Source organism: Brienomyrus brachyistius, chromosome 23 (assembly GCF_023856365.1).
Source record: "Brienomyrus brachyistius isolate T26 chromosome 23, BBRACH_0.4, whole genome shotgun sequence".
NCBI lineage: Eukaryota > Metazoa > Chordata > Actinopteri > Osteoglossiformes > Mormyridae > Brienomyrus > Brienomyrus brachyistius.
Genome location: NC_064555.1, coordinates 20392096 through 20415437, shown reverse-complemented (window position 1 = coordinate 20415437; position 23342 = coordinate 20392096). Strand labels below are relative to the sequence as shown.

Below are 23342 nucleotides of genomic sequence, written 5' to 3'. Positions count from 1 at the left end.
TGAGTTGCACTGGCCGTTCACCATCCTGATAGACTCTTGTCTCTCTCTGGTCCGACAGGCTCGATTACGGTTAAGATAACGGGTGGTTTGAGGAATAGCTGAGGCCGCATTGCACAGATCAGAAAAGCGTTACCAGTAAACTCAAACGCACACAAACGAGCTCAAATGGTGATTAAAGATGCATGTATGTTGGATTTCCGTTTTTTTCTTTTTTATTGTTTTGATAGTCAGTAGAGCTGTGTGTGCTTTTACCAAAATGAAGTGCTGTTTGATAGCTAAACTGTGTGCTTTATTTAATGAAACAGCTGGATTGAAGGTTTGAATTTTTTTATTTCTGTATCATTACCCCTCCCCCCGCCCCTCCCCTTTTCTAGTGTTAATTTCTTGGATTTGTGCAGGAGTGTTGACTTTGCAGGGGGAGCAAAGGCTGTTTTTTGGATTTGATGCTTTCGTGCTTTAGCTTGCAAGATTTATTTATTTTTGTTTTCGTAATCTTTTTTTCCAGTTTAACAAGATATTTTATTTGTTGTCTTGTTGAGTGAGTGCAATCCCCAAATCCTGTGTGACACAACACTGCCCCCCCCCCCCCCCCCGAAACCCAACAACTCAATGCTTGCATGCTGCGGTCTCCCCCATCTTCATTTTTGAAATTGGCTTGATCTGTGTTATATTAACCAATGACTAAGAATCCAGATCACAGTGCTCTTCCCAGCCCCACCGCCCCCCCCCCGACTTTCCTTTCACTGTCTCTCTCTCTCGTAGCTTCCTTGGTAGTCTGCTGGTGTCAGCCCTATTTGGGACTCTAGATGGTTTACTGCTGTAGCAGAGAAAATTTCCAGGTGCTCTGCATATGTCCGGTCAGGACTTTGACAGGACAGACTGAGACTGAGGAAGAGTGAGCGAGTTTCATGCTGTGTGACTGGGGTAGGCTGTTTGGTTAGCGCTAATATTTTGCATTATATGTGTGTTGTTTGTCTTTCTCTGTGGCTGACTGCAGATGTCAGGAAGACCATTTTTACAGGGTGGGGAATTCGGTGCAGTGGGAGAAACTGGCATTGTGGAGAGAGACGGAGCGTCGAACAGTGGCCCTTTGATGCAGCCACCAGCAGCTTCGTTTGTTTGTGCGTTTGTTCGAGTTGTCGTTCGGTTTGTTTTTGTTCGATCCCGATGAGACATGTACGCCCGCTGGGGGGGGGGTCCCCGTAGCTGTGCAGACTGACATTCTGGCCACCCCCCCCCCCTCCCCGAACCCAAGTAAGATCTCATCAAATGGACTGCGTTGTTACAAAAACAAACTGCTCCGTTGTGCCACACAAAGCTGGGAGTGCTGACAGTGCAGCCTCGCCGGGTCGGAGTCCGGCGGGGAGCATGGGGTGATGCATGGCGGGTCCAAATGACAGACAAAGGGGGGTTTTTAAAGCATGTCTGAAATGCTGCAGGATAAATGTAACGGTGGCCCCGGCATTGTCCCCCCCCCCCCCCCCCCGTGCGTGAGTGGGTCTGCTAGGGCAGCTCTACCACCTCTAAGGCACGCTGGCCAACAGGTGCACTTCCTCACTTAGCAGAGGTCGCCCTCAGATCCGAGAGGCTGACAAAGACCTTTATTTAGTGCTGAACTTTAAGGAGCGCAGAGTGAGCCAGGGGGGTGGGGGATTGGAACAGAGAGAACTTGTTTATATTGAGTCACAAACTGCTCTGCTGCGTGGAGCAACACAGTGACAGAAGTATTTTTAATTTGACTGAGAAAGCCCCCCCTTCTTGGCAGTCGGGGAGACGCTGCCTGAGGGAATGTCATTCGCTGCTGTTTGGGCTTCTTGACACTCAAGCTTCAGCTATTGGCTCCCTGAACGTGTCTCGATGACCTGCTATTGGATCTTCATGGGCTTGGATTGAGGTGGTTCAGTCACCCCCCCCCCAGAGGCAGAGGGCAGCAGCCCTTATACACATTCTCTCTCCCTCCCTCCTCCCTTTTGAGATGGGTAACAGACGTTCCACACAAGCCGCCTGGACACCATGACACTGTGGGTTGGGGTTTGGTAGATGGTAGGTAGAATGGGAGCCAGCAGGCATTCAGGGGGATTTGAGGAAGCAAGGGGGGAATGGAAAAGTTCACCTCTTCCAGGAGATGCCCACAGATGATGGGAACGTGGCCGGCTTGACCTTTCACAGCAACTGGGAGCCATTTTTAGAAAGATGAGAGCAGCAGAAAATAGCTGGACTGCAGTCCTTCCTGTCACTCAGGGGCAGTCAGGCCGCGGGATGCAGGTTTTGGGTTTCTGTGTGTGTGTGTGTGTGTGTGTGTGTGTGTGTGTGTGTGTGCGCGCGCGCGCATACGCAGGGGAGTATGTATGAAAACTTAGGGCTACTTTGTAAAGACAACAGGTACCTCAAAACATACAAGCTGTTCACTTTCAGCCAGAATCGAGCCTCCTAATTCTAATCCATCCAAATCCCAAAGTCTGCCCTGATAAGTGAGGCAGAATTGCATTCACACCTACAGACCAAGGTATGAACCTGGTGTTCATGCATTAAAGCTGCAGCTGGTTTTTTGCTGCCTCGCGACGCTGACGTTTGCAGCCTGCATGAGCACAGGGAAGGTGGCCTCATGGTGAAGGGTCCACTCCCTTTGTACTGTGCGGAAATTAACACACTGGTGATGTGCTTTCGGTGGAGACCTCCCATTCTAACAAGCACCACGCCTCGCCTTGTCTGGTTTTGGCCTGGCCCTGTCCGCTAACCCCCCCACCCCACCCCATCCCCCGGCCCTCATCCCCTTACCTGTCGTCCGTATCTCTGCACTTGCGGAAGACGGATGGAGAAGAGAATGTAAGCAAACCTGGATGGCATTACATGTCAAAATATCTTGTTATACTTTTTTTGTAAGTGTGTTCTAAACTGCACCCCAGAGGTACACCTTTTGTGCCGTGTCTCATGTGTCCTTTATTTTATTTTTGAGTTTTATTTAAGCTGTGTGTGTGTGTGTGTGTGTGTGTGTGTGTGTGTGTGTGTTTGAGTGTGTGCGCGCGTGAAGAAGAGGGCAATGATGCCTTAACTGTGTTCGTGGATGTCAGCAGCCTCTGTGTTCGACGGGGCCGCAGTGTGTCGTGTCGTGCTGTGTGACCAGCTCACGTTGTGACTGTAACTGTCTTGTGACAGTAGTGTGGCACCCAGGCGTCTATGCGGCGTGTCATAGGAGCTTCTTTGACCTTTGACCTTTGACCTGAGTGAGAGCTGCACTAGAGTTATTTTTATTTATTTTCCCTTTTTATTTTCAATGAGTGGTTATGCTGTGATGACACTTGTGGACTGAGTTGACATTTTTGTGACGCCTGCATTTGTATTTTTGTTTTTTTTTTTTCTTGTTAATTTATTTTGGGGTCATTTTTGTATTTGGGTTGGGAGTGCTGAAAGTAGGGTTGCCATGATAGACTTTTATCCCCCTCCTTAAAAATTTAAAAACACTTGTCTTTACAGCTAATTTGAATGAGGGTGGAATTAAAAAATTCTTTCCAAATCCAGTGAATTGTGAGAGATTCCTCCTCCTCCTCTCTATTTGCCAGTGTTGAAGCCTTTGACTGCCTCTCCTAACACAACTGATTCTGCGCCCTCAGCCCCTACGTGGCTTAGATTTGGTCGTCAGCAGTCCCTGGTAATAACAATAAGAAAAGCTTCAGCTGTCATTACTGCTACAACAGTCTGTTGCAGTGAAAAGCTGACATTGTTTCCTTGGATTAGCAAATGGCGTATCTGAGCGGAGGCAGTTTAGGTGAGAGATTTTGGAGGCAGCCGGGCTTGTGCTGGGGGGGGGGGGTAGCAAAAAGCGAGAGGAACCTGGAAACGTCCGGGAGGTCTGACCGCATACGTAACCAAAGGGAGAATGTTCTCTTTGTTCCTGACCACTTATTTAATCAAAAATCCCTCCCCTCTGCACTGTCCAGCCAGATGCCCTTTGTCAGAGTTCAATAGGGGGGGGCAGGCTGGATGAGAAAGGAGGAGTCCTTTTTGAAAATTGTCCAGCTGTCAAAATGGCAGTGACACCTCCCTAATGCCCCCCTCCTTTCCTCACATAGTCCTCCGTGGCTGAGCATCACAGCAGATACACTAATTCAACCCCCCCCCCCCATTAGGCCATGGCACAAAGTGTATCTCACCCACGTTGTGAGATTCACTGGACTCACACTGTCATGTCACGTCAGGTCAGCTGACTTCACTGCATAGCTTTGCCACAGCAACACAACATCCAGTATGGCCAAACCCAACGGGCACCCCCGCCAAAACGCTACCGCTGACATGAGGATCTCACTCTTCATAGTTGCTGTTTTGTCTTCATTTTATCCTCTCTATTTTGGCAACCCTATAACTCTAATAACAGCTGGATGGAGTTTCCTGGGTGCTGTTGAATGGCGTCTACCGGGAGGCGTGCTGCTGTTACCGCGGCGATTGACTGAGCCTCTTGTCCTGTCTCGCAGGATCCCAGCACACTACGTCTACCCGCAGGCCTTTGTGCAGCCCAGCGTGGTGATCCCGCACGTGCAGCCGGCCGCTGCTACGGCCGCCACCTCGTCCCCGTACATCGACTACGCGGGCGCTGCCTACGCGCAGTATTCCGCAGCCGCTGCCGTCGCTGCCGCTGCATATGAGCAGTATCCCTACGCCGCCTCGCCCGCCGCCACTGGCTACGTGGCCCCCGCCAGCTACGGCTATGCCGTCCAGCAGCCCCTAGCTGCTGCCGCTCCTGGCTCGGCCGCCGCTGCCGCCGCTGCCTTCGGCCAGTACCAGCCCCAGCAGCTGCAGACCGACCGCATGCAATAGCATCACCTGCAGGGGGCGGACTTGAGTTGGGGGGGTGGGGGTTGGGAGATGGCTGGCTGCTACCTGCTTGTGAGCGAACAGGAGGAATTGAAGAGATGATGGGGGGGGGGGGGCAGACAGGGGTGTGGTTTTATGGGAGGAGTCAAAGGCGTTGATGATGGGAACTGTGGCGGCGGTGGAAATTCACTGGATTTCCAATTTGCGGTGATTCGTAACCAAAAAATATGAAAAAGAAAAATCAGCAGAAGACATCGCGGAGATTTACTTTATCGTCAGTACTATAATTATGATAACGATATGGTCATTATTTATCTTTACCATAGCTATAATTTTTTTATTGTTTTATTAGATATTTATTAGAGGAGAAAACCAATAAATTAAATTGTGACGATATCCTAGATGCGGCCTTAAATTCCAGTTTTGTTCCGTTACCGAGACTGCTTTCTTCTGGGGACGTTGGAGCGTTTCCCAGAGCGTGTCGGCCTGTGCAGCCCTGTATCCACTATTTATTATGCTTTTAAGGGCTCTTTTGTACTGTCTTCAAGTGCATTGGTTGTTTTTTCTCTTCTCTCAGATTATCAGGGAAATGTGTTTTCCAGTGAATTAAAAAAAAAAAAAAAAAAAAAAAAACCTCTGAAGATCAGGGAATAGTGGGGCACGCATGGGGGTGGAGGGAAAGATTTAGAAAGGAGAGGAGAAAACGAGTAGCAGGGAGTAATGACATGACATGCGGGGCGTGAAACTGCCTTTCCGTCTTCCTGATGCTGAATGTCTCTTCTGTGTTGACCTATGCAAAGCAAACTGAGACGCAGGGGCGTCTGTGTGCGTAGAGAGGCCTCCCCTCTGTATCTGCCCCCCTGGGCCTGCAAACATCCCGAACAGGGCGGTCGCGCTGCTGCTCGCTGATGTGTACCCGGCCGTGCCCCGGGGGGGCCACCGGAGCAGCAGCTGTCCGGGACGCACGGTGACACGGGTCGGGTGCTCTGGAAGGAATGCATCACTTGTGCCCATTTGTTGAGCTGTCACATCCCCCCCCCCCCCCTGCCCCCCGCCCCCCGAAATGCTGCCGTCAGCACGCCCCGCTCAGACTCTTTCTCTTCCATGTGCGGCACCTGTCCCCTGGTCGAAAGCGGTGAGGGGGGAGGGGGGCTGGCCTTTGGGAGAACAGGGGCTGGGGACTGTGTATCCTTAAGCCCTCCCGTGCTCTATCAGCAATGCCGGGGGGGGGGGCACACTGCACCGAGGTCCGAGTAAACATCCCCTTCAATCCCGGTGACCTGACTGCCTCCTTGAGAAATGGCAGCGCTGTAACTTTAGAGGGGTCAAGTATGCGCCTCTATCTGTGCCTTACATGTGTTGAAATATTTAAGAGAAAAGAGATCTAATATTTAAGGTATTTATTTTGACAGTCTGACAATGTTGCGCACTGTGGACCTGGTGGCAGTACTGTATAACTGATATGTATTCATCTCATGGCATATAAGTTATTGAATAGGGTTAGTCGTAGTAATATTAACATATTCAACCAAAAATGTTGACTTAGGATTTATTTAAGATACAATTCTGTACCTGCACTGTACTATTATACATTTTTTTTTTCTTCAAATTTTAGGATATATAAAATACTGGCTAGTTGAATGCCTTTTGTACAAAGCCTGTTTTAAATGCGGGCCTTTAAATACAGAGGGTACTCTGGCCCCCTTTCTGTGTTTAGAAATTAGACGATGGAAAGACGAGGTTACCACCAAGAACAGCACAGAACGCTGCTTATTACACTAGAATGTACGATCTTTGTCTGAATAAGATAGCTGTGCTTCTACTGCTTTTATAATTCACCATATGGACTCTTTTACACTATTGGGAATTTTTATACTTGAACTATTTCTTACAAGGGAATACATGAGAATAAAGGACAAAAACTTTTTAAAAAAGGCTTTTCATCGTCACTGGATTACAGTATGTAAAATGTTTTGTGGAAAATGGCAGTGTTATTTACTATTTGAATGCAACAGTCGTCTTGGTATTAAATTTATTATTTCAGAATTTCAATGCTATTTACTCAAAATGGAAATAAAAATCTGTGTATAAACTTTGTTGTGGTCGTGTATATTAGTGATGGGGTCTGACCTTCATCATCATTGATGAATTAGGCCCCCTTTTCATGGGGATTACTTTGGGGTGGCTGCAGTGGTGCCTGACTGAAATGGGCATGTCAGCTCACTGTGCCAGGTACTCCTGCCTTCAGCCCTCTGTGTCTGCCTGCTTTCCTACCAAAGGCACATGCTAAGATGACCCGCTACTCTGCTTTGCTGTTAGTCAGTGAATGTGGGCAGGCCCTCGGCAATAGCCAGCTGTTCTCTCCTACACCCTCCGCCTCCTCTGATTGGCTGATGAGCATTGCTACTGTATCTATAAAAGTGTGAACTGATTAGCTGTGGCTGCTTGTGTTACTTCCTCAGGTTAAAATTCATTGAAAGTGAACAACCTCTAAGTGCTATGTTCAGGGATTGTTCTGTACTGTGATGGGTCGGTGCCCCATCCTGGGTTGTTCCTTGCCTTTTGCCCATAGTCTCCAGGATAGGCTCCGGACCCCCTGTGACCCTGAATAGGATAAGCAGTTACAGGGGATGGATGGATGGATGGATGGATGGATTGTTCTGTAGGAGGTTGTAAACATGGAGTGAGTCAGGGGGACATTCCACACCCCAAGATTCGGCTTGGCTGCGAGGTGTTCCACATAGCGTGTGGGTGGTTTTTGGAGGGCCCCGTGGCACTGCCCCCCCCCCCCCCCCCCCGCCTGATACCCCGAGCCTTGGCAGTGTCAGTGTGGGCTGCCTCTTGGCTCAGTGCCCCACCGGCATGGTATGTGCATGACTCACTCTTCCCCCGGGCTGCTGCCCCTCTGATATCATCTGGTCTGAAATGGCCGGGCTTATTTCTGTCACCGGGGAAGAACACGACCATGGTGCCGTGCGTCTCCCTCTAGTTTCCATGATCCTTCTCGTCCAGGTGCGACGTGGCCCACAAACATGATGTCTTACCAATGTGACTCCTGACATTTTAGATTAAAAAGAAAGCAGTTGACACAGCCATCTCAGACACTGACAGGCGTCGAAAGCTCTCCAAAACACAGCACCTGACAAAAGGCTGAATGCTCTTTCTGGAAACTAGGCTTTTTCCTACTGTATAATATTATATATTTTTCAGAAAAACAAATTGTACAAGATATAAGTAGTGCACAATGCAATTTAAGAATGTTTGATTCTCAAAATGTACCTTGATAAGAGCTTCACAAACATGAGACGTTCAGTCAGGATTCAGCATGAATTCCCTCAAGCGTCCTCCCAGCTTTTAAACCAGTGGCCAGAGAGGTAGTTTGGGCGCCTGTGTCCTGCTTCACTTTCACACTTATCTCCAGTTTTTCTCTCACAGGTTGGCATTGAGGTTCGACGAATGGGCACGTCAGGTCAGAGGTTAGATTCCTTGCAATCTTCTTGTTAGCGAGATAGCGGTGTTGCATTCATTATCCTGCTGAAGAATTGGAATTTTGGAAGTTAATGTCATTGAAGTACGCTGCGATAGCAATGTTGGGTTAGACTGCAAAGGTTATCAATTCTGTCACCCGCAACGCAGCCCCAGATCATGACAATGCCTGCTACATGCTTGCTGACTTTGGTTAGTTGACGATTCCTGTTAATGTAAACACTATAAAGCATAGTTTCCAGCAGGTGTCCTCCAGCTTGGTACTGACACAAGCTGATGAATGAGGGCAAGGATGAAACTAGAAAAAAAAATATTCACAGAGAGATAGGTGAGCGTCTAGTAATGCCTACAGTAAAGTTCTGCCTGTTCAGCCTCTGAAAAGTAGAACATCAATAAGTTATGATAAATGTTTTTTTTTTCTTATTTCCCTAAAATGTTTTGAAGTGCATCAGAATTCCTGATGTTACCATTTTCCCTTTTTATTAGTCCATGGATGTGAAAGATGGATTGCATAGTCTAATGCCAGACGTGAGTATGCACTGCTTCACCAAAGAGTTTCTTTTTAACACTGAATAATCAGAAGGACATCTAGGACCATGAAGTTCCATAAAGAAGGACCAAATAATAGCCGTGTGTCCTTCATCTAATCCAGGTACAGCTCGCCTCAGTCCATCAGAGTCTGTGCATGCCGAGGTACCCAAAACTGAAGCTGAATGGAGCAATTCAAACCCAGCAATAATGAATGAGTGGGAATACAGTGAGGAGGATCCAGAGGGATCTGTACAGGTAATCAGGTACAGCTGGACTCCTTTCGATCTGATTCAATGTGACTTTCCTAGGATTTCAGTGATACGAATCTGCGAATCAAATAAATAAACTTATCCAGAATCAAATAAACTTATCCAGGCTGCCAAACTATATTAAATTTGTTCTCCTACTTGTCTCATAATATTCTGGTTCATTCCTGGTTGTTTTGACATATTATGCAGGACTCAGTTTACGATAATACAATAATACAATAAGAAGCATCCACCATTTTTTCGAGGTATTGGGCTTACATGTCATTACTCTTTTGTTATTCGTTTATGTGTAAGTTGTTGGTCACACAGAAAAATGAGCTAATCGTTTGAATGAGACTTTGAGATGTCAAACACTTCAGTCAACGGCGGGATCTAACCTGCTAGGCCCTTGCTCTTCGGACGCTTAAGGCATCTTTGGGTGTGGTGCAACCTGTCACGTTGTGTAGCTTAACTTGCCACCCGATTCTGTAGGCCCAGCAACCCACTGAAGGGTGAACTTGACTCAATAATTCAGTACGTTTTCCCCATCAATAAGAAATGCCTGCCCTTCAGCTGAGCTATTTCTGCCTTGTAACCCAAAACCAACTCGTGTACATTTTCTATAGCATGACACAGCACAGGAAGAAGCCTCCCACAAACTCCGGGTCCTTTGCCTCAGATGATCCCAATCCTAATCGCCGAAATGCTATTTTAGACATTGTTAGCATTTTCACTCATCCACAAGCACAGTAAGGTTGCAGGGGGAGTCAGTGACCGCAGGTCACAAGGTAGGGGACACCCTGTAGAGAGGGCTGTTGCTAGAATATTAAGACATCAGGGACTCAGTCCAGAGACCTAATCTGAGACCTACATCTTCTGTACCTGCTCATCCTATCCAGGGTTGGGATGGATGGGACACACTCACACACGATTCACACCTACAAGCAATTTGGCAACAATTAACTTCAGCATGTTTTTGGACTGTGGTGGGGAGAAACTGGAGAGTTGGAGGAAACCTCAAGATGACACGAGGAGAACATGCAAACTCCACACACAGGGACCCAGGGTGAAGACCTGAACCCCAGATCAAGAGGCGTGAGGCAACAGTGGTGCTCACTGTGTCACCGTGCAACCCACTGCCTGAGGTTATCATATTCTCTCTCTGAAGTTACTATAGTTGTAGCACTAGAAACACAACTCTGGACTAGGAGTGTTATGATGTATGGAATTCTAAAACCGATTTTATGGTTGTTGAAACATCCGTTCTAAACAAATCGTTAGCGGCTTCAGCCCTGAGTGCCCCATGCAGGCTCAGGATGTGTCTGCTGTAGAGGATGTCAGTCAATCACAAAACACACCACTGGAAATTAATCTTCACCCATTTGGCTTTGTACTGCATAAGCATGAGAAGGAGAAGCCCAAGCGCCCAGCCAAGGGCAGGCCCACCTTATCTGAGCATAAACATGAACAATAAACAACACGGTCAAGGGTCTGATGTTTACTGACTGTTCTAGCAAATAACAGAAGTGACTGACATGGTAACAGGGTGGAGCTCCAGCAAAGTCTAGCTTATGGTGTGGCGCCTGGAACTTGCGTAATCCATTGCAGTGTGTCTTGTCTGCCGCATGAAGTCGTCACTAGGCAACCCAAAGAAGAGACCTTCAGACACGTTGTGAGTAGGGAGTGGCCTGAGAGTCAGACACATTTTATACCGAAATCCTGGGGCTTTGTGTCGCATTTCAAACAATCGAATGACACACAAATTACTACTGGAAAGGCCATGTTCCTTATAATCACTGGAACTTAGCATCGCTCGTCAGATTTGACTTGATGCTGCAAATTCTCTCTCTCTCTCTCTTTCTCTCTCTCACACACACACACACACACACACACACACACACATATCAGGTAAACATATCTTTATGAGGACCGCTCATTAATTTCTATGGTAAAATTGCTAACGCTAATTATGGCATCCTTAACCCCTACCCAGCCCTAACCATAACCATAAGTAACCAAGCAAAATACAAGAGCTTTTGCATTTTTAGTCTTTTCATAAAATTTTTAGTAAATTGAGTAAACTAAATTTTCCCTTATGGGGACCAGGAAATTGATCCCCATAAGAGAAAATAAAATGGGTATTCAAGTTGTGGGGACATTGTGCCCCCATAAAGTAAGGTATACTCTCTCTCTCTCACACACACACACACACACACACACACAGACAAACACACACCTATTGTGTCCCATACAGATGCGAAGACCTAAATAAAACTTCATTACTTGGTATTTTTCTTTATACTTCGATCTGAGCAAAGCTTGCAGTGATTTCACAGCCTCACCCAAAGTCAGCATTTAAATTCAGATTAGTCTGTCTTAGTAAACCGGGTCTACACCGCTTATTTCATTTGCCAGTATTAAGTAATGCTGTCTATCAGCATTGCAATTGATTACCGCGTATTCAGACACATGGCACCGGCATCCTTGGCTCTCCGCACGCCGGTGTGCATGTTGGTCGGTATGGGGGGGGGGACTCAGCGCAGCCGGCTTTGCCTACAGATACCTCTCCCCTCTTCCTTATATAGGCGTCTTGCTTTGCTGCGGCTGTGGGCGCCGGCAGAGAGAGAGGCGTGAGCGCAGGGAGCCGCCCGGAGACGCCGGTCCCCCTTTTGTCGCGTGGCTTTATTTGGAGGGTCCCGGAAGCGCCTCTTGTCCCGTTTGACTGACAGCCGCTCTGCCTGCACAGATCGCGCCGTCTTCGGGCTGGAGACTTGGGGGATAGAAAGCACTCAGTAAAATAAGGAAAGGAGAAATCACAGGTACTATTGTGTTATTATTCACTAATGCGAAGCTACAGAGCTTATCCTAAAAGGTGTTTTATTGCTTTTGTGAGAGGGGGAGCAGGTTGAATAAAGGGTCGGGCTTGGGGATTGGGGGGAGGGGTAATGTTATTCCCTGCGTTTGTCGCTTTCTGACTCTCACTTTCACAGTAACATGCGGGATTTATATACATGTATTCACTTTAATGGCAGTGTCGGAATAACTATTATTAAAACACGATCATATGATTTCTTGCCCATATGATTTATTATTCCGACAGAAAATATTGTAGCGGAGGACTTCTTGTACGCAGTTAGATGGCTGTGCTTATATGTAATGTAATTGCTGGTAAGTGGCTGTGATTGAATATATGTAGTTCACGTAGTTACTCGCATATCGTATGCTTTGCATAGCTTAGAATGTGCGTATTTATGAATAATCAGATGAACGGGAAAAGACGCTATATACGATAAAGGTTACTGTTTCGTTACATGGCAGTTGGATGTGCGGCGTCATGATTCATGAAACTGGGTATAATGGTGTAACCTCAGGTGCCGCTTCAGCACAGCTGATTGCTTTAATTTACGACGTTTGCCAGGGCTGCCCTGGTTTTCTGTGCGAGATTATTGATTTAGGCCAGGGTCCGTGCTGAAATAGATCACATTATAGACCCCAGTTTTTGTGACTCGTTACGTTGCTTAGGATTTTACTGTATGGAAAACTGATGAACGGTGCTCCACTCTCTGCTTATGCTTTCACAGAAGGTGCATTTTTGTATGCGTAACATCCTTGACATCTGCCTTCTGTGTTATATAAACATTTTCCTCATTATAAGCTCAGCTGTATCCCAGATAACTGATTCAGCTTATTGTATACTGTTAAGTCAATTATAAATCAATTATAAATGCATATTGTTTTACAGAGTGCAAAAATAGTTTCAGTGTCTAACGTGGTGAGTTTGTCGCTTTTGCCTTTGCGTTTATGTGCAGCAAAGTCAGGCGTAGATATTTCCCTTATACGTGTTAACGTGAGTGCAAGCTCTGGCCATGAGCTAATGAGTGATAACCAGCTGCTTGTTAACGCCAACATGTGAAAGTTTCGGACAGATCAGGTCTCCGCCTAGACCCTCTTCTGTCTGACGCAGCTAGACTCAGATCTTCAGCTCACCCTGATCACAGCTGATAGGCATTTGATTAATGCTGTCTTTCTTTCCTGACTGAGAGCTGATGGTTTACTTAAGGTCCTGCTACAACTAAGCAGGACCACCTCTTGAATGTGTAACTGGGTGCTGAACACACATACACATCACATTGTTTACCTTTTTCAGATTTAGCTATTTTTCCATATGATCCTCTTAGAGTAGGAAAGTTTTTCACATTACACTCCCTTGGCATCATGTGATCCTGACTAGTCTTAAAAACCTCTAAATAAAATATTTATAACAGAGATGCACCGATCCCATATTCTGATCGGTATCGGCACCAATCCAGAGCTTTTTACGGATCGGGTATACGTGACCGATCCACGTCCGATACTTACTCATTTAGTTTTTGGCAGTCTCTAAAAAGACAGCTCATATTTCGTGTTAAATCTATTTGTACAGTCAATCGCACTACAGTTCATTCCCGTTTTAGATGCGAGTTTTGCGGCATTAAAACTGAACAGTAACACTGCCACTCAGTTTTTCTGGCACTCAGTGGGTGAGAGCACAATGACTTCCGCTTGCTGTGACGTCATGCGCATACCAGTTGTAGTAGGAGGAGCGTGAGATTATCAGATAAGAGGGTGACGACCTGGGAGTATTTTACACTTTTAACAGCAACTACAGTAGCACAGCGATTTGCAATATTTGTAAAAAAAAAAAAAAAAAAGTTTTAAGAGGTGGGAGTAGCGTTTAGTGGAAAATCCCACTCAACAAAGCGCACGGAATTGTGCGAGTCAACGCGGGTAATATGAGAAAAGCTTTGATTATGGCGCACATTTGTTATGGCATTGTTTCCACAGGCTTATGCAACATCTCACCCTTTATTTTCACCCAGATTTGCATTCATTTCACACCAAAATCCTGTATTGACAAGTCAGTTGAACCTCCATAAAGCCTCCTTCATCACATCCCAAAGACCTTCAATGAGGTTAAGGTCACAACTCTGTGGTCATACGTGAAAATGATTCCTCATGCTCCCTGAACCATTCTCTGACAATTCGAACCCAATGAATCTTGGCATTCTTTTCCTGAATATGCCCATGTCAACAGGAAAGAAAGAATCCATTGCTGATGGATGGAGGTGTAACCTGGCCAGTCAGTAGATTCAGGTACTCAGCTGATTTGACTTTACTGCTGCATAACGTTGCTGAGCTGTAATAATGATCCAGTCATTGACTCTTAAGTATTTGCTGATATAAATTCAAATGGTGACCTTTTTTTGGCTGGACAGTGAATTAGGTGGACAACCACTACTTAAATAGGTTCTGTGGCCAAAATGTATTGACCGAAACTGACAATTTGATAGCACAGATAGATAATTAAGATACACCAGGTGAATTAAAACATTAAATTCAATAAGAACATTCAGTTTGGTAAATCCTGTAGATCAGTAGATGCACATAGGTATGACCTACCAGAATGGATGTTGTCACATGGTTTTCGAGTTTATAACCACAAAATGACCATGTGATTCTTGCCACCAATCACAGCTCCGGTGACATTTATTTCATACAGGGCAAAAACAACAATTTGTGCTTATTGGATGGATTTATTGACTGTAGAACTGCTTACAATGTAAAACTTATATACCGAAGTGCAGAGGTGGATAGTTCAGGTCCAGAAAGTACCAATCTAGACCAAGATTTGGTTTCAACTAACCAGTCACAGTCGCATAGTCTTCAAAATCTTAGTCTGGATTTCTACGGTCTGGACTTGAAATATCCATCTATGTTAAAGAGCACTAAGGTTCTCCAGGAAAGGAGGTAAATCTGGTATGAATGCAAAGTAGCACATTCTCCTATGAAATGCTGTACTTTGGACACAGGTGTGGTTTTCTAACAGGGTGTGTTGTCATCATAATTATGTGTGTACTGTTTCTCTTACAGACTGCAGGGGGTTCTGACTTGCCCCAGGATGCTGTTCCTACCCATTGTTACATGGGAAGTGGTTGTCACTCAGTCTGGTAGTCAGAGTAGCTTGTCCACCTTACGGAAATAGCCAGTGAAGCCCACCTCAGGCATTTGGCATTATGGGGAGAATTCTCTCGCTGGATTATGAGATAGCACTTGTGTTTCCAATCCAGCCAGCACCTCAGTCATGCTCTTGGCTAGTGGTCTTCTGATGAACGTGTGAACATTGTTGTACCTGTACTCAGGAGCTAGCCATTTGCATGCTCCATCCAGCGGTCAAAGCTCATGGACTGATTTAATCAGTAATTATTGAGCCTGATCTGTGTTGAATTCTGATTTCTTGTGGGGTACCGAATGTCTGTGACTGGTGTATGGTCATTAGATGCAGGGACTCTGCTGGAAAACTATATTTTGATTCAGTGCATGAGGACTCCAGCTGATGAGCGCCAGCCTCTGGCTGTTCTTTTCAGAGTCTTTGGAAGCCACTTGGATGTTGGGCTGCAGACAACGATTATTTTCATAATCGATTAATCGTGCGGTCAGACGATCAACTAATCGCTTAGTTTGGCCAAATCACGGGCTTTAAAGAAAAGTGCAAATGCAAAGACGCTATTCCAGCCTTTTGTGGTTTGCCAAGTGAATGTAGTAGGTACACAAATTAGTCTGTGCATACTGATCATGCACAGGCTGTAATAACATGCAGAAAAGTGATAGTGTTGCTAGGTTGTGATGTCATCATATGCAATTTACACAGCAAATTGCAAAAATGCAGCCAATCAATGACAAAATTCTTTGTCAGCTATTTATATTACAGATTATTATCGCCGTTATCGATCAGTTGTTGCAGCCCTACTTGGATGTCAGTAGAGCTGTGGTGGAGAGACAGGAGCCAGAGTAAGTAGCCGGAGGGCTACAGGCTGGCTTCTGGCACATGGCCGAGTCAACACATAAACAGCAGTTGCCCTCCTCGTGCCTCAGCTCCGTTCTGTGTTGGACGAACTAATTAAGAAAGTGCTCCAGGCCAGTGAGGTCACCTTCAAACGTCAGGGGCTCAGATCAGGTGCTCAGATGAGGTTTCTTCCAAGTAGAAAATGGATGTGTGTCGTGTGTTCAGATCTTAGGCACTGTGCAGCTTGATACACCTAGCCTGACTAGCTTCCCAGTGTCATATTTCCAGGGTAAGGCACTGCAATCCAAGGTCTGCTTAGAAAGCTTGTTTCATGTATAATCGGTTGGATTAATATCTCTGTTTTCTGCTGCGCTTGTCTAGATGCTCTCTTGATCATTACTGCAACCTTTTATTCTTGTGACGACGGAGTGTCACGAGAACATGGTCTAATGATGATTTGCTGATATTACCTTTGGCGTGCCTGTTTGCTGACTTTGTGATCAATTAATGAGATCTTAATTATCTTAATTATGTGACTATGATACAGCCATAAATTGTCATGCAGAACACGGTGTCAGGATATATAGTAATGTGGTTGCTAAAAATTATGGAGGAAGGAGCAGAAGTGTAAAGATGCATCAAGAAATTGTGATGAATTGATTATTAAGGGGGCGATTAGAAGTATCGAACTATAATGTTAGAATTTATTTTTGGGGGTCGAATAACAATCCCAGAATGTGAACTTCTGAAAGTAGGATGACAGGGGAAGGCTAATTACAAGTAATATTCATATAGGAAGCGCTGCCTGATGATCTTTGTGCTGTGGTGTTAATCTTAGTGCTATGATGCTTTTGGGAAGTATCTTTGTTTTATAGCGCAAAAAAAGTCATTGTTTTTACAAGCTACGGTATCAGCATTCAAGTGGTAACTAGCTAGCTAGTCAAGACAGCATGAATATTTGCGATGTCCACTAAATATGTAAATGTAGATGTAAATAAAAAGTAATGTTACCCTTGGAGATACATGACATATTGGTTAACATATCAGCATCTGTCTGTGGTGTCAGTCTTAGCCAATATTGCTGGCTGATATTTATGCTGCGTTCAAAAAGCAGGATTTCTAATTTCGCCAGATAACTTGTAGGATTTAATTTACCCCAGTTTAAATAGTCTTTAACTTCATTCACTTATATTTCGCCCAGACTACCTTAAATCCGACAAGTTATCTGGCTCAGCAAGAAATCCTGACCTTCCTGAAACAGGCCCCAGTTCTAGTCCAGGTAATTGTTTGCCATTGTTAGCAATATTAGTTGATAACAGCACATTACAGGGTATTTTGGTATAAAAGCACCATAGGAACATGTACAGAGATAGTGGTTGGACTAAAAAAATGAACGCTCTGAGGTTCTACTTTCTTTGTGTTCTCCTAATACTATGTAATTAAGTTCCCATGGTAATATCTGTACATTTTATTACTGAAACAAAGATTTGAATCTACTTCATCAAAAATAATTTGACAGTCCATTAATTGAATCGCGGTAGAGATTAAAGATTTCTGATACATCAAATTGTCCCGTCAATAGTTGTAACGAGTCACGTCACCTTGGGGCCAGCGATATGTCCCTCTATCAAGCAGGGATCTTTCTGCAGAGAAGCTTCTCCCATTTTAATAGTATGCTGGTAACTACAGGTGGCTGCTTTCAGAATGGAAATTCACAGATTGTTTCAGTCTTGTGGCTTGTTGTGACTGTAATGGGTGGAGAAAAAGTTTTCATATACAAATAAGGAGCTTTTTGCTTGTGACCTTTTTCCCCTAAAGCTAAACGCTCTAATATAATTTCTCTGATGTGTCTTCAGCAGGGAGCTGTGTGCCTCTTTGCTGTGGCCCTGCTCCAACCTAATCCAGTTGTTTTTCACATTCCTCCAGTTAACACAGCATCCAGACGAACGTGCCGTCTTATGGCTCTGGGTTTACGGTCTCTGCTTGTTTGTGATCAGCTCTCTCCTCTCTAACTTTTAAAAAGTATTAGTAAAGTATTAGTAAAAGTGGTTGGTAGCACTTTACCTGAGGGGACACAAGTAACTCAGTTACTACTCAAGTACAAATCATGAACAAATATAATAACTGAATGAAATACGTATTCCGTTATGAGTGATTAATGATGAACGAACATGTCATGTATGTAACGAACTGTTAGCTCCTGGTTAATTAATATATTAAGTACGAGTGTATTACTACATTGTGTCCCCTCAAGTAAAGTGTTACCAAATGATCTACAGTGTGTTCTGTTGCATCCCGATCCATAGACTGAATTTTACAGACTTCGGCTTCTGAAAAGGTGATAAGAATATTTGTGATAATCACACTTTTCTGTTAATTGATATGGGCTGAGGGTATAGAAAAGGTCCACTTTGCGGATATTGCTCCGTGTCACTTATGTAATCTCCGTGCTTCTGAGTTTGGACAGGGGGTCCCCTTCTGACTCTCTTACAGGAGCAAATCTCTTGACCTGGGAGTCCCCATGTTTTGCACGACCTGAAAATATTTTAGCAGAAGAAAACCATCTTGGCCTCTTTTTTTAATGAAACTAGACAGGAGCTCACCACCTGCACTATATATTAGTTCAATGATTTTTCCCTTGTTTGTTCCCATCTCACCCGCAGCATGTCTATTCACTGAGGTGATCCAAACAACATTTTTAGCCCAAATAGTGCAATCTGTGTGTCATTACATACCACTAGCTTCATGATCACCCGCCATGCCGACATGAGAGGGCACCCAGATCCAACCCGATCCACCTTTACTCTCCTTACAATGGGCTGCTCCTCTAAAGCTGGAGGCTGGAGCTTAGGATTGACCTGGCGTTTCGGCTTGACCAGGACAGTCCTGATTCCTGTTCCAAGAAACGATGGAAATATAGCAGTATGTCCTGGTTTTAACACACTGACCATTTAAAAAAGTTTTAATGGGCAGCAAACGTAGATCACCAGACACGGTCATCAAACCACCGATCACACAAATGGAAAGCAAGACCCTATATTGCTTTGTCGGGCTGTCAATAAGAGTTATCAGACTGCAATTGGTTGTTTATATTCCCAGGTTGTGTGTGTGTGTGTGTGTGTGTGTGTGTGGGGGGGGGGGGGGGCACTTAAGACATCTAAATCTGCCAAGTGAAAAATATGAAGGTGATGAGGGTGTTGATCTACACTGTGGGTCGCATACAGTAACCATGCCGAAGAGGAAAGTGCAGAAAGTGCCAGAGGTGGAAAGTTCTGATCCAGAAAGTAAAAATTCAGACCAAGATTTAGTTTCAACAAACCAGTTGAGTCCTCCGTGACTGTGACTCTTTATACTCAGCTGGTTGGTCGGTCTGGATTTTTGCTTTCTGGACCTGAACTGTCCACCTCTGCTCCCTTTTCTCAACCCAAAGCTGCAATAGTGAATGCACTGCTCATATTTGCAAAATCCATGTGTATTTCTCATGCCTATTATGCAATGATTTTTGAATATAAGTGATCATTCTGAGTGATGTGTCTTCTGTTTTGTCATAGGAATATATAGGAATACATACATTATTCTATAACTTTATATTTTCATAATACCAGTGAAGCCTTTCTATAAGACCAATGAAAATGTTATTAACACAGAAATTTTGTATCTTGATATGTTAATTGACAGCCTGGTGCTGAAAATTGAGATTGCAAAAATACTTTTGTGTATAAATAAATATTCACTGTAGTTGTAGTGCAACTGGCTGTCTATCCGTGTTTGGTTATGTGTGTATTTCATACTGATGATGAAGTCAGAGGCAAAATATGTGTTTATAAATATTGGTTTTAATTTGTTTTTTTTTTTTACAGAGTGAGTGAATGTTCACTTCACCTACTGACTGCTTGTAAAACCAATATGGCTTTTACACGATAAAGTGAAATATTGTATGAAATTTTGAAAATTGCTTTACTCTGTCCAGTGCGCATGTAAAGCAGTGAAACAATGAAAGCTCGTAATCTTTTTTTTTTTTCCGTTGAATGTGTAGTGAAAGTTCCGGAACTCCGGACGCACAGCCCTCACTTTGCCCTCCGTCTGCTGCCTCCCAGGCTGTCCACCGCGGCGTCCAGAATGGAAGCACTGGTGGAGCGTCTGGAACGAGCCGTGGTTCGCCTAGAGGCTCTGTCTGCCAGGGGCGTGGCCGACTGCGACAACATCAACGGCATCAACGGAGGTGCGAGTACTCGGCTGGATGGATGGATGGATGGATAAAGAAAGAAAGCAAATAAATGCTACATAAATAGATAAAGGTTACAAGAAAAGACAGCAGAAAAGTACAATGTTTGGGTGCAAAAAAATGCATTTACCGGATACTGCTTATTGTGAGTATATATGACCCTCCTGCTATTTACTGCCATATCACGTTACTCATGTTTTCCTTACTCATGAAAACAGAGAGGATGATGGGAAGGATAAGTCCTCTGTCACCAGTTATTGCAAACTGTCACATGTCTCTAAGGCCGAAAATACATCTGCTGTCATGTGCACCACACTATAATAACAAACACATCTAAGCAGTGTAGGCTATTGATGGAGAGATGCTGACGAGGTGTCCCTGCCTCCGCAGGCCTGGCGCCGTGCGTGGAGGCCTTTGACCTGCTGCTGGCCGGCCCCGTTTGCGAGTACCTGGAGATCAGCCGAGCCATCGGAGACGACGTCGCCCAGCATGTGAGCACCCGCTGTCCTGCGTCTGTCCCCTAGGGGGCTCTCTCGAGTCTGAGTGCTTCTGGTGGGGGATGGACGAGCAGCTGGATAAATTCTGTAAATGGCTGAGGAGGTGCGCTGGAGCAGTGGGGTTTAATGCACTGACACGCAGAGAGGAAGGGGGGGGGGCAGGCAGACTATGGTGGCCATTGTGAAGAACAACAAGGTATTGAGAGCCATAATCTCACACACACTTCCATCTGTTAGAGGCGGAGGCTGGTGACAACTGCTGTCTTGATCTCGGTTCAGCTGCTACATGTACATATAAATATATATCCTTAACAAAGTCACACTCACTCACACAGACAGATGCCCCCCCCCCCCCACACACACACACACACACACACACACACAAACGACTCCAGTGCAAACACAGGCAGACATACAAATGAAAACGCGAAATGTTTCCATTTTCACCTTTCCCTTCAAGTGAGTAAAAGACGCATTAAAATCCTCATTAAAGATTTTAAAACAGTCCTGTTTTAAATGAATATTTAATGATGAACGTGAAAGGCCAGGCTAGCAAAAGGGATGTCGGAGTAGGTGGGGAAGGGGGCTGAAATGTGCGCAGAGTAAGGAGTTAGATGTGTGATCTGTGCGTTTGGGGAGGGCGGGAAGTCGGGCTGGCCGATATCATATCGATTTTATAAGGTGCATGTGCAATAATCACCAGGGCTTTAGATCAAAGGTGTAGCGTTTGGCCGGACGCCAGCTTTTCCGTACCATGCGGGCATTTATTTACGCCCTATATTTGGTAAACAGATCAATACTACAGCTAAAATATTAATGAGATGCGTTTTGGGACACCCAAAACTTGTTTGGTAACATAACAAATTTGGTTAGCGGAGCACACCACATCATGCTGTTTTGGTATACTATGTTTGGTATACTATGTTTGGTATACTATGAGAGCAAAGAATGAGGTCTTGCTGTAAGGCTAGAAGGTAGCGTTGGTGGCAGTGTGAGGCCAATTCACTGAGCTCATGTGTGAACATGTATCAGACAAACTCATTTTTATCATATATATCAGTTATTTTTTGGTTATGTTTATTTGTGAAACATTTTAAATGATTACATGTTTATTATTCAACAATCCAATGTCAAACCACTTCCGACGGCACTGCCTTAAAGAGTTCCTTCTTGACCCCCTCTGTACAGTCCAGCCCTGAGGTGTCCTGGATAGTGGCCGATGCACATTCACTATGGTGCCTGCAAGTCTATCTCTGTTTAGCGGGACGGCCTGATCTGGTATCTGGGCGACACCAGCCATCTGTTATTACACAGCGACTGAGCAGAACTGGGCTCAGATATGCTGATTCCTCTCTCTTATTTACCCTCGTCTGTGCCTCTCAGACGCCTGACTTATGGCTTGCTGTGAAATGTCCTTAGTCTTTGAGTTTGGGCCTTTGGTTGGCAATGTGGTGCCTGACTAAGGGAATGTCCCCAAAAAGGCCGTTTTAATGTGGGTATCCTAGGAAACATTGTTATTGTAACAGTGATAGAGGCCTCTCCATTGACCTGTGGCTTGGTAAGCAAATTTTGTCCGGTGAATGAATGTTCCCCCACAACACGACGATTAACTAATTGGTGTGTATGCTTTCATGGGTCATTGTTCATTATGTATAAATATACAGATAAATACAAATAAAGATTTGGCATTTTAATAGAATCATATACACTGAATAGAATAATAATGCTTCATTTTTTTTCTCAGAATTACACATCAATTTCCAAGCAGATAAGAGGAGAAAGAGGGAATTCTTCCAGAGCTAACTGGGAGTGCAGGACTTCTATACAGTGACGTAGGGTGCAGCAAGTCACAAGCGCTCTGCTCTCCTGGGCTATTTGGGAACAGAGGAGATTATCTCCATCCACCCATTTTCCATAACCATTTATCCAGCTGAGGATCAGAGTCAGCTTGGAGCCTGTCCAAGGAAGAAGTGGGAACCAGACAAGGGATGCCAGTCCCAGACAGGCAACGCGCGGATACTCACGGTCACTCACTGAGGGCGGCTCTCAGACGCCAGTGCACCTATACCGGAGGATTTGTACCCGGTCCCCTGGAGGTGTAACGCCTCCTTCACTGTTCAGTTACACTCTGGTTGATTTCACCACTGCGACAAGCCTTGTCCTGTTTGCCCTTGCAGGTCGTCTTTGAACTGATACGAGTCACCAATGGACAGGAAATGGCACACATAACCCCCCCCCCAGCTCTGTGTGGCATTTGTCAGATAGGCTCTTGTTTGTTTTATAGTAGTGAAGAAACATTGCCGAGTCGCATGATACCTACGTTTTTACTGACGGGAGGTGTGAAGGAGGTGTGAAGGAGGTGCGAAGGAGGTGCGAAGGAGGTGCTCGCAACTTTGGTAGCTTGAGCCAGTATTTAAGCCGAGTTTACGTGGGGGGGCTGAGATCCAGCGCGGATGGCTTGCTGCTCGGCCTCGGAGAAGGTCTTGATGCGCCACCTGGGGTCACGTGACACGTGAAGTCGCTTGGAAACCTCTCTCATGGAGGATCAGAAGGAGGTGCAGGCAGAAGGATGTGATTGTCCTACCGTGAACAGTGAGATCTGGCCTCACATCTCTGGATACTCTTTGCAGGCGTCGTTTTTGGTGCATCTTTGGATGCGGAGAGGGAGGGACAGGCCCCTGTGATTAAAGCAGAGAGCAGATTTGAATTAATCTGAAGTCCCA

At 45.2% G+C, this 23342-nt stretch overlaps 1 protein-coding gene across 8 annotated transcripts in view; it reads left to right on the top strand.

Moving 5' to 3' along the window:
• Positions 1-23342, top strand: part of rbm24a (RNA binding motif protein 24a) — a 47506-nt gene that overhangs the window by 2160 nt on the left and 22004 nt on the right. For 3 of the 8 annotated variants that reach the window (XM_048994037.1, XM_048994039.1, XM_048994038.1), the window contains exons 4-5: positions 19995-20119; positions 20513-20613. In XM_048994037.1, the coding sequence (XP_048849994.1) occupies positions 19995-20119; positions 20513-20613 (226 nt within the window). Of the gene's footprint in view, positions 1-4469; positions 6902-11674; positions 11894-12077; positions 12243-19933; positions 20120-20512; positions 20614-23342 lie in introns of those variants that run through there. The other 5 variants (XM_048994043.1, XM_048994042.1, XM_048994040.1 and 2 more) reach the window with 5 other exon arrangements.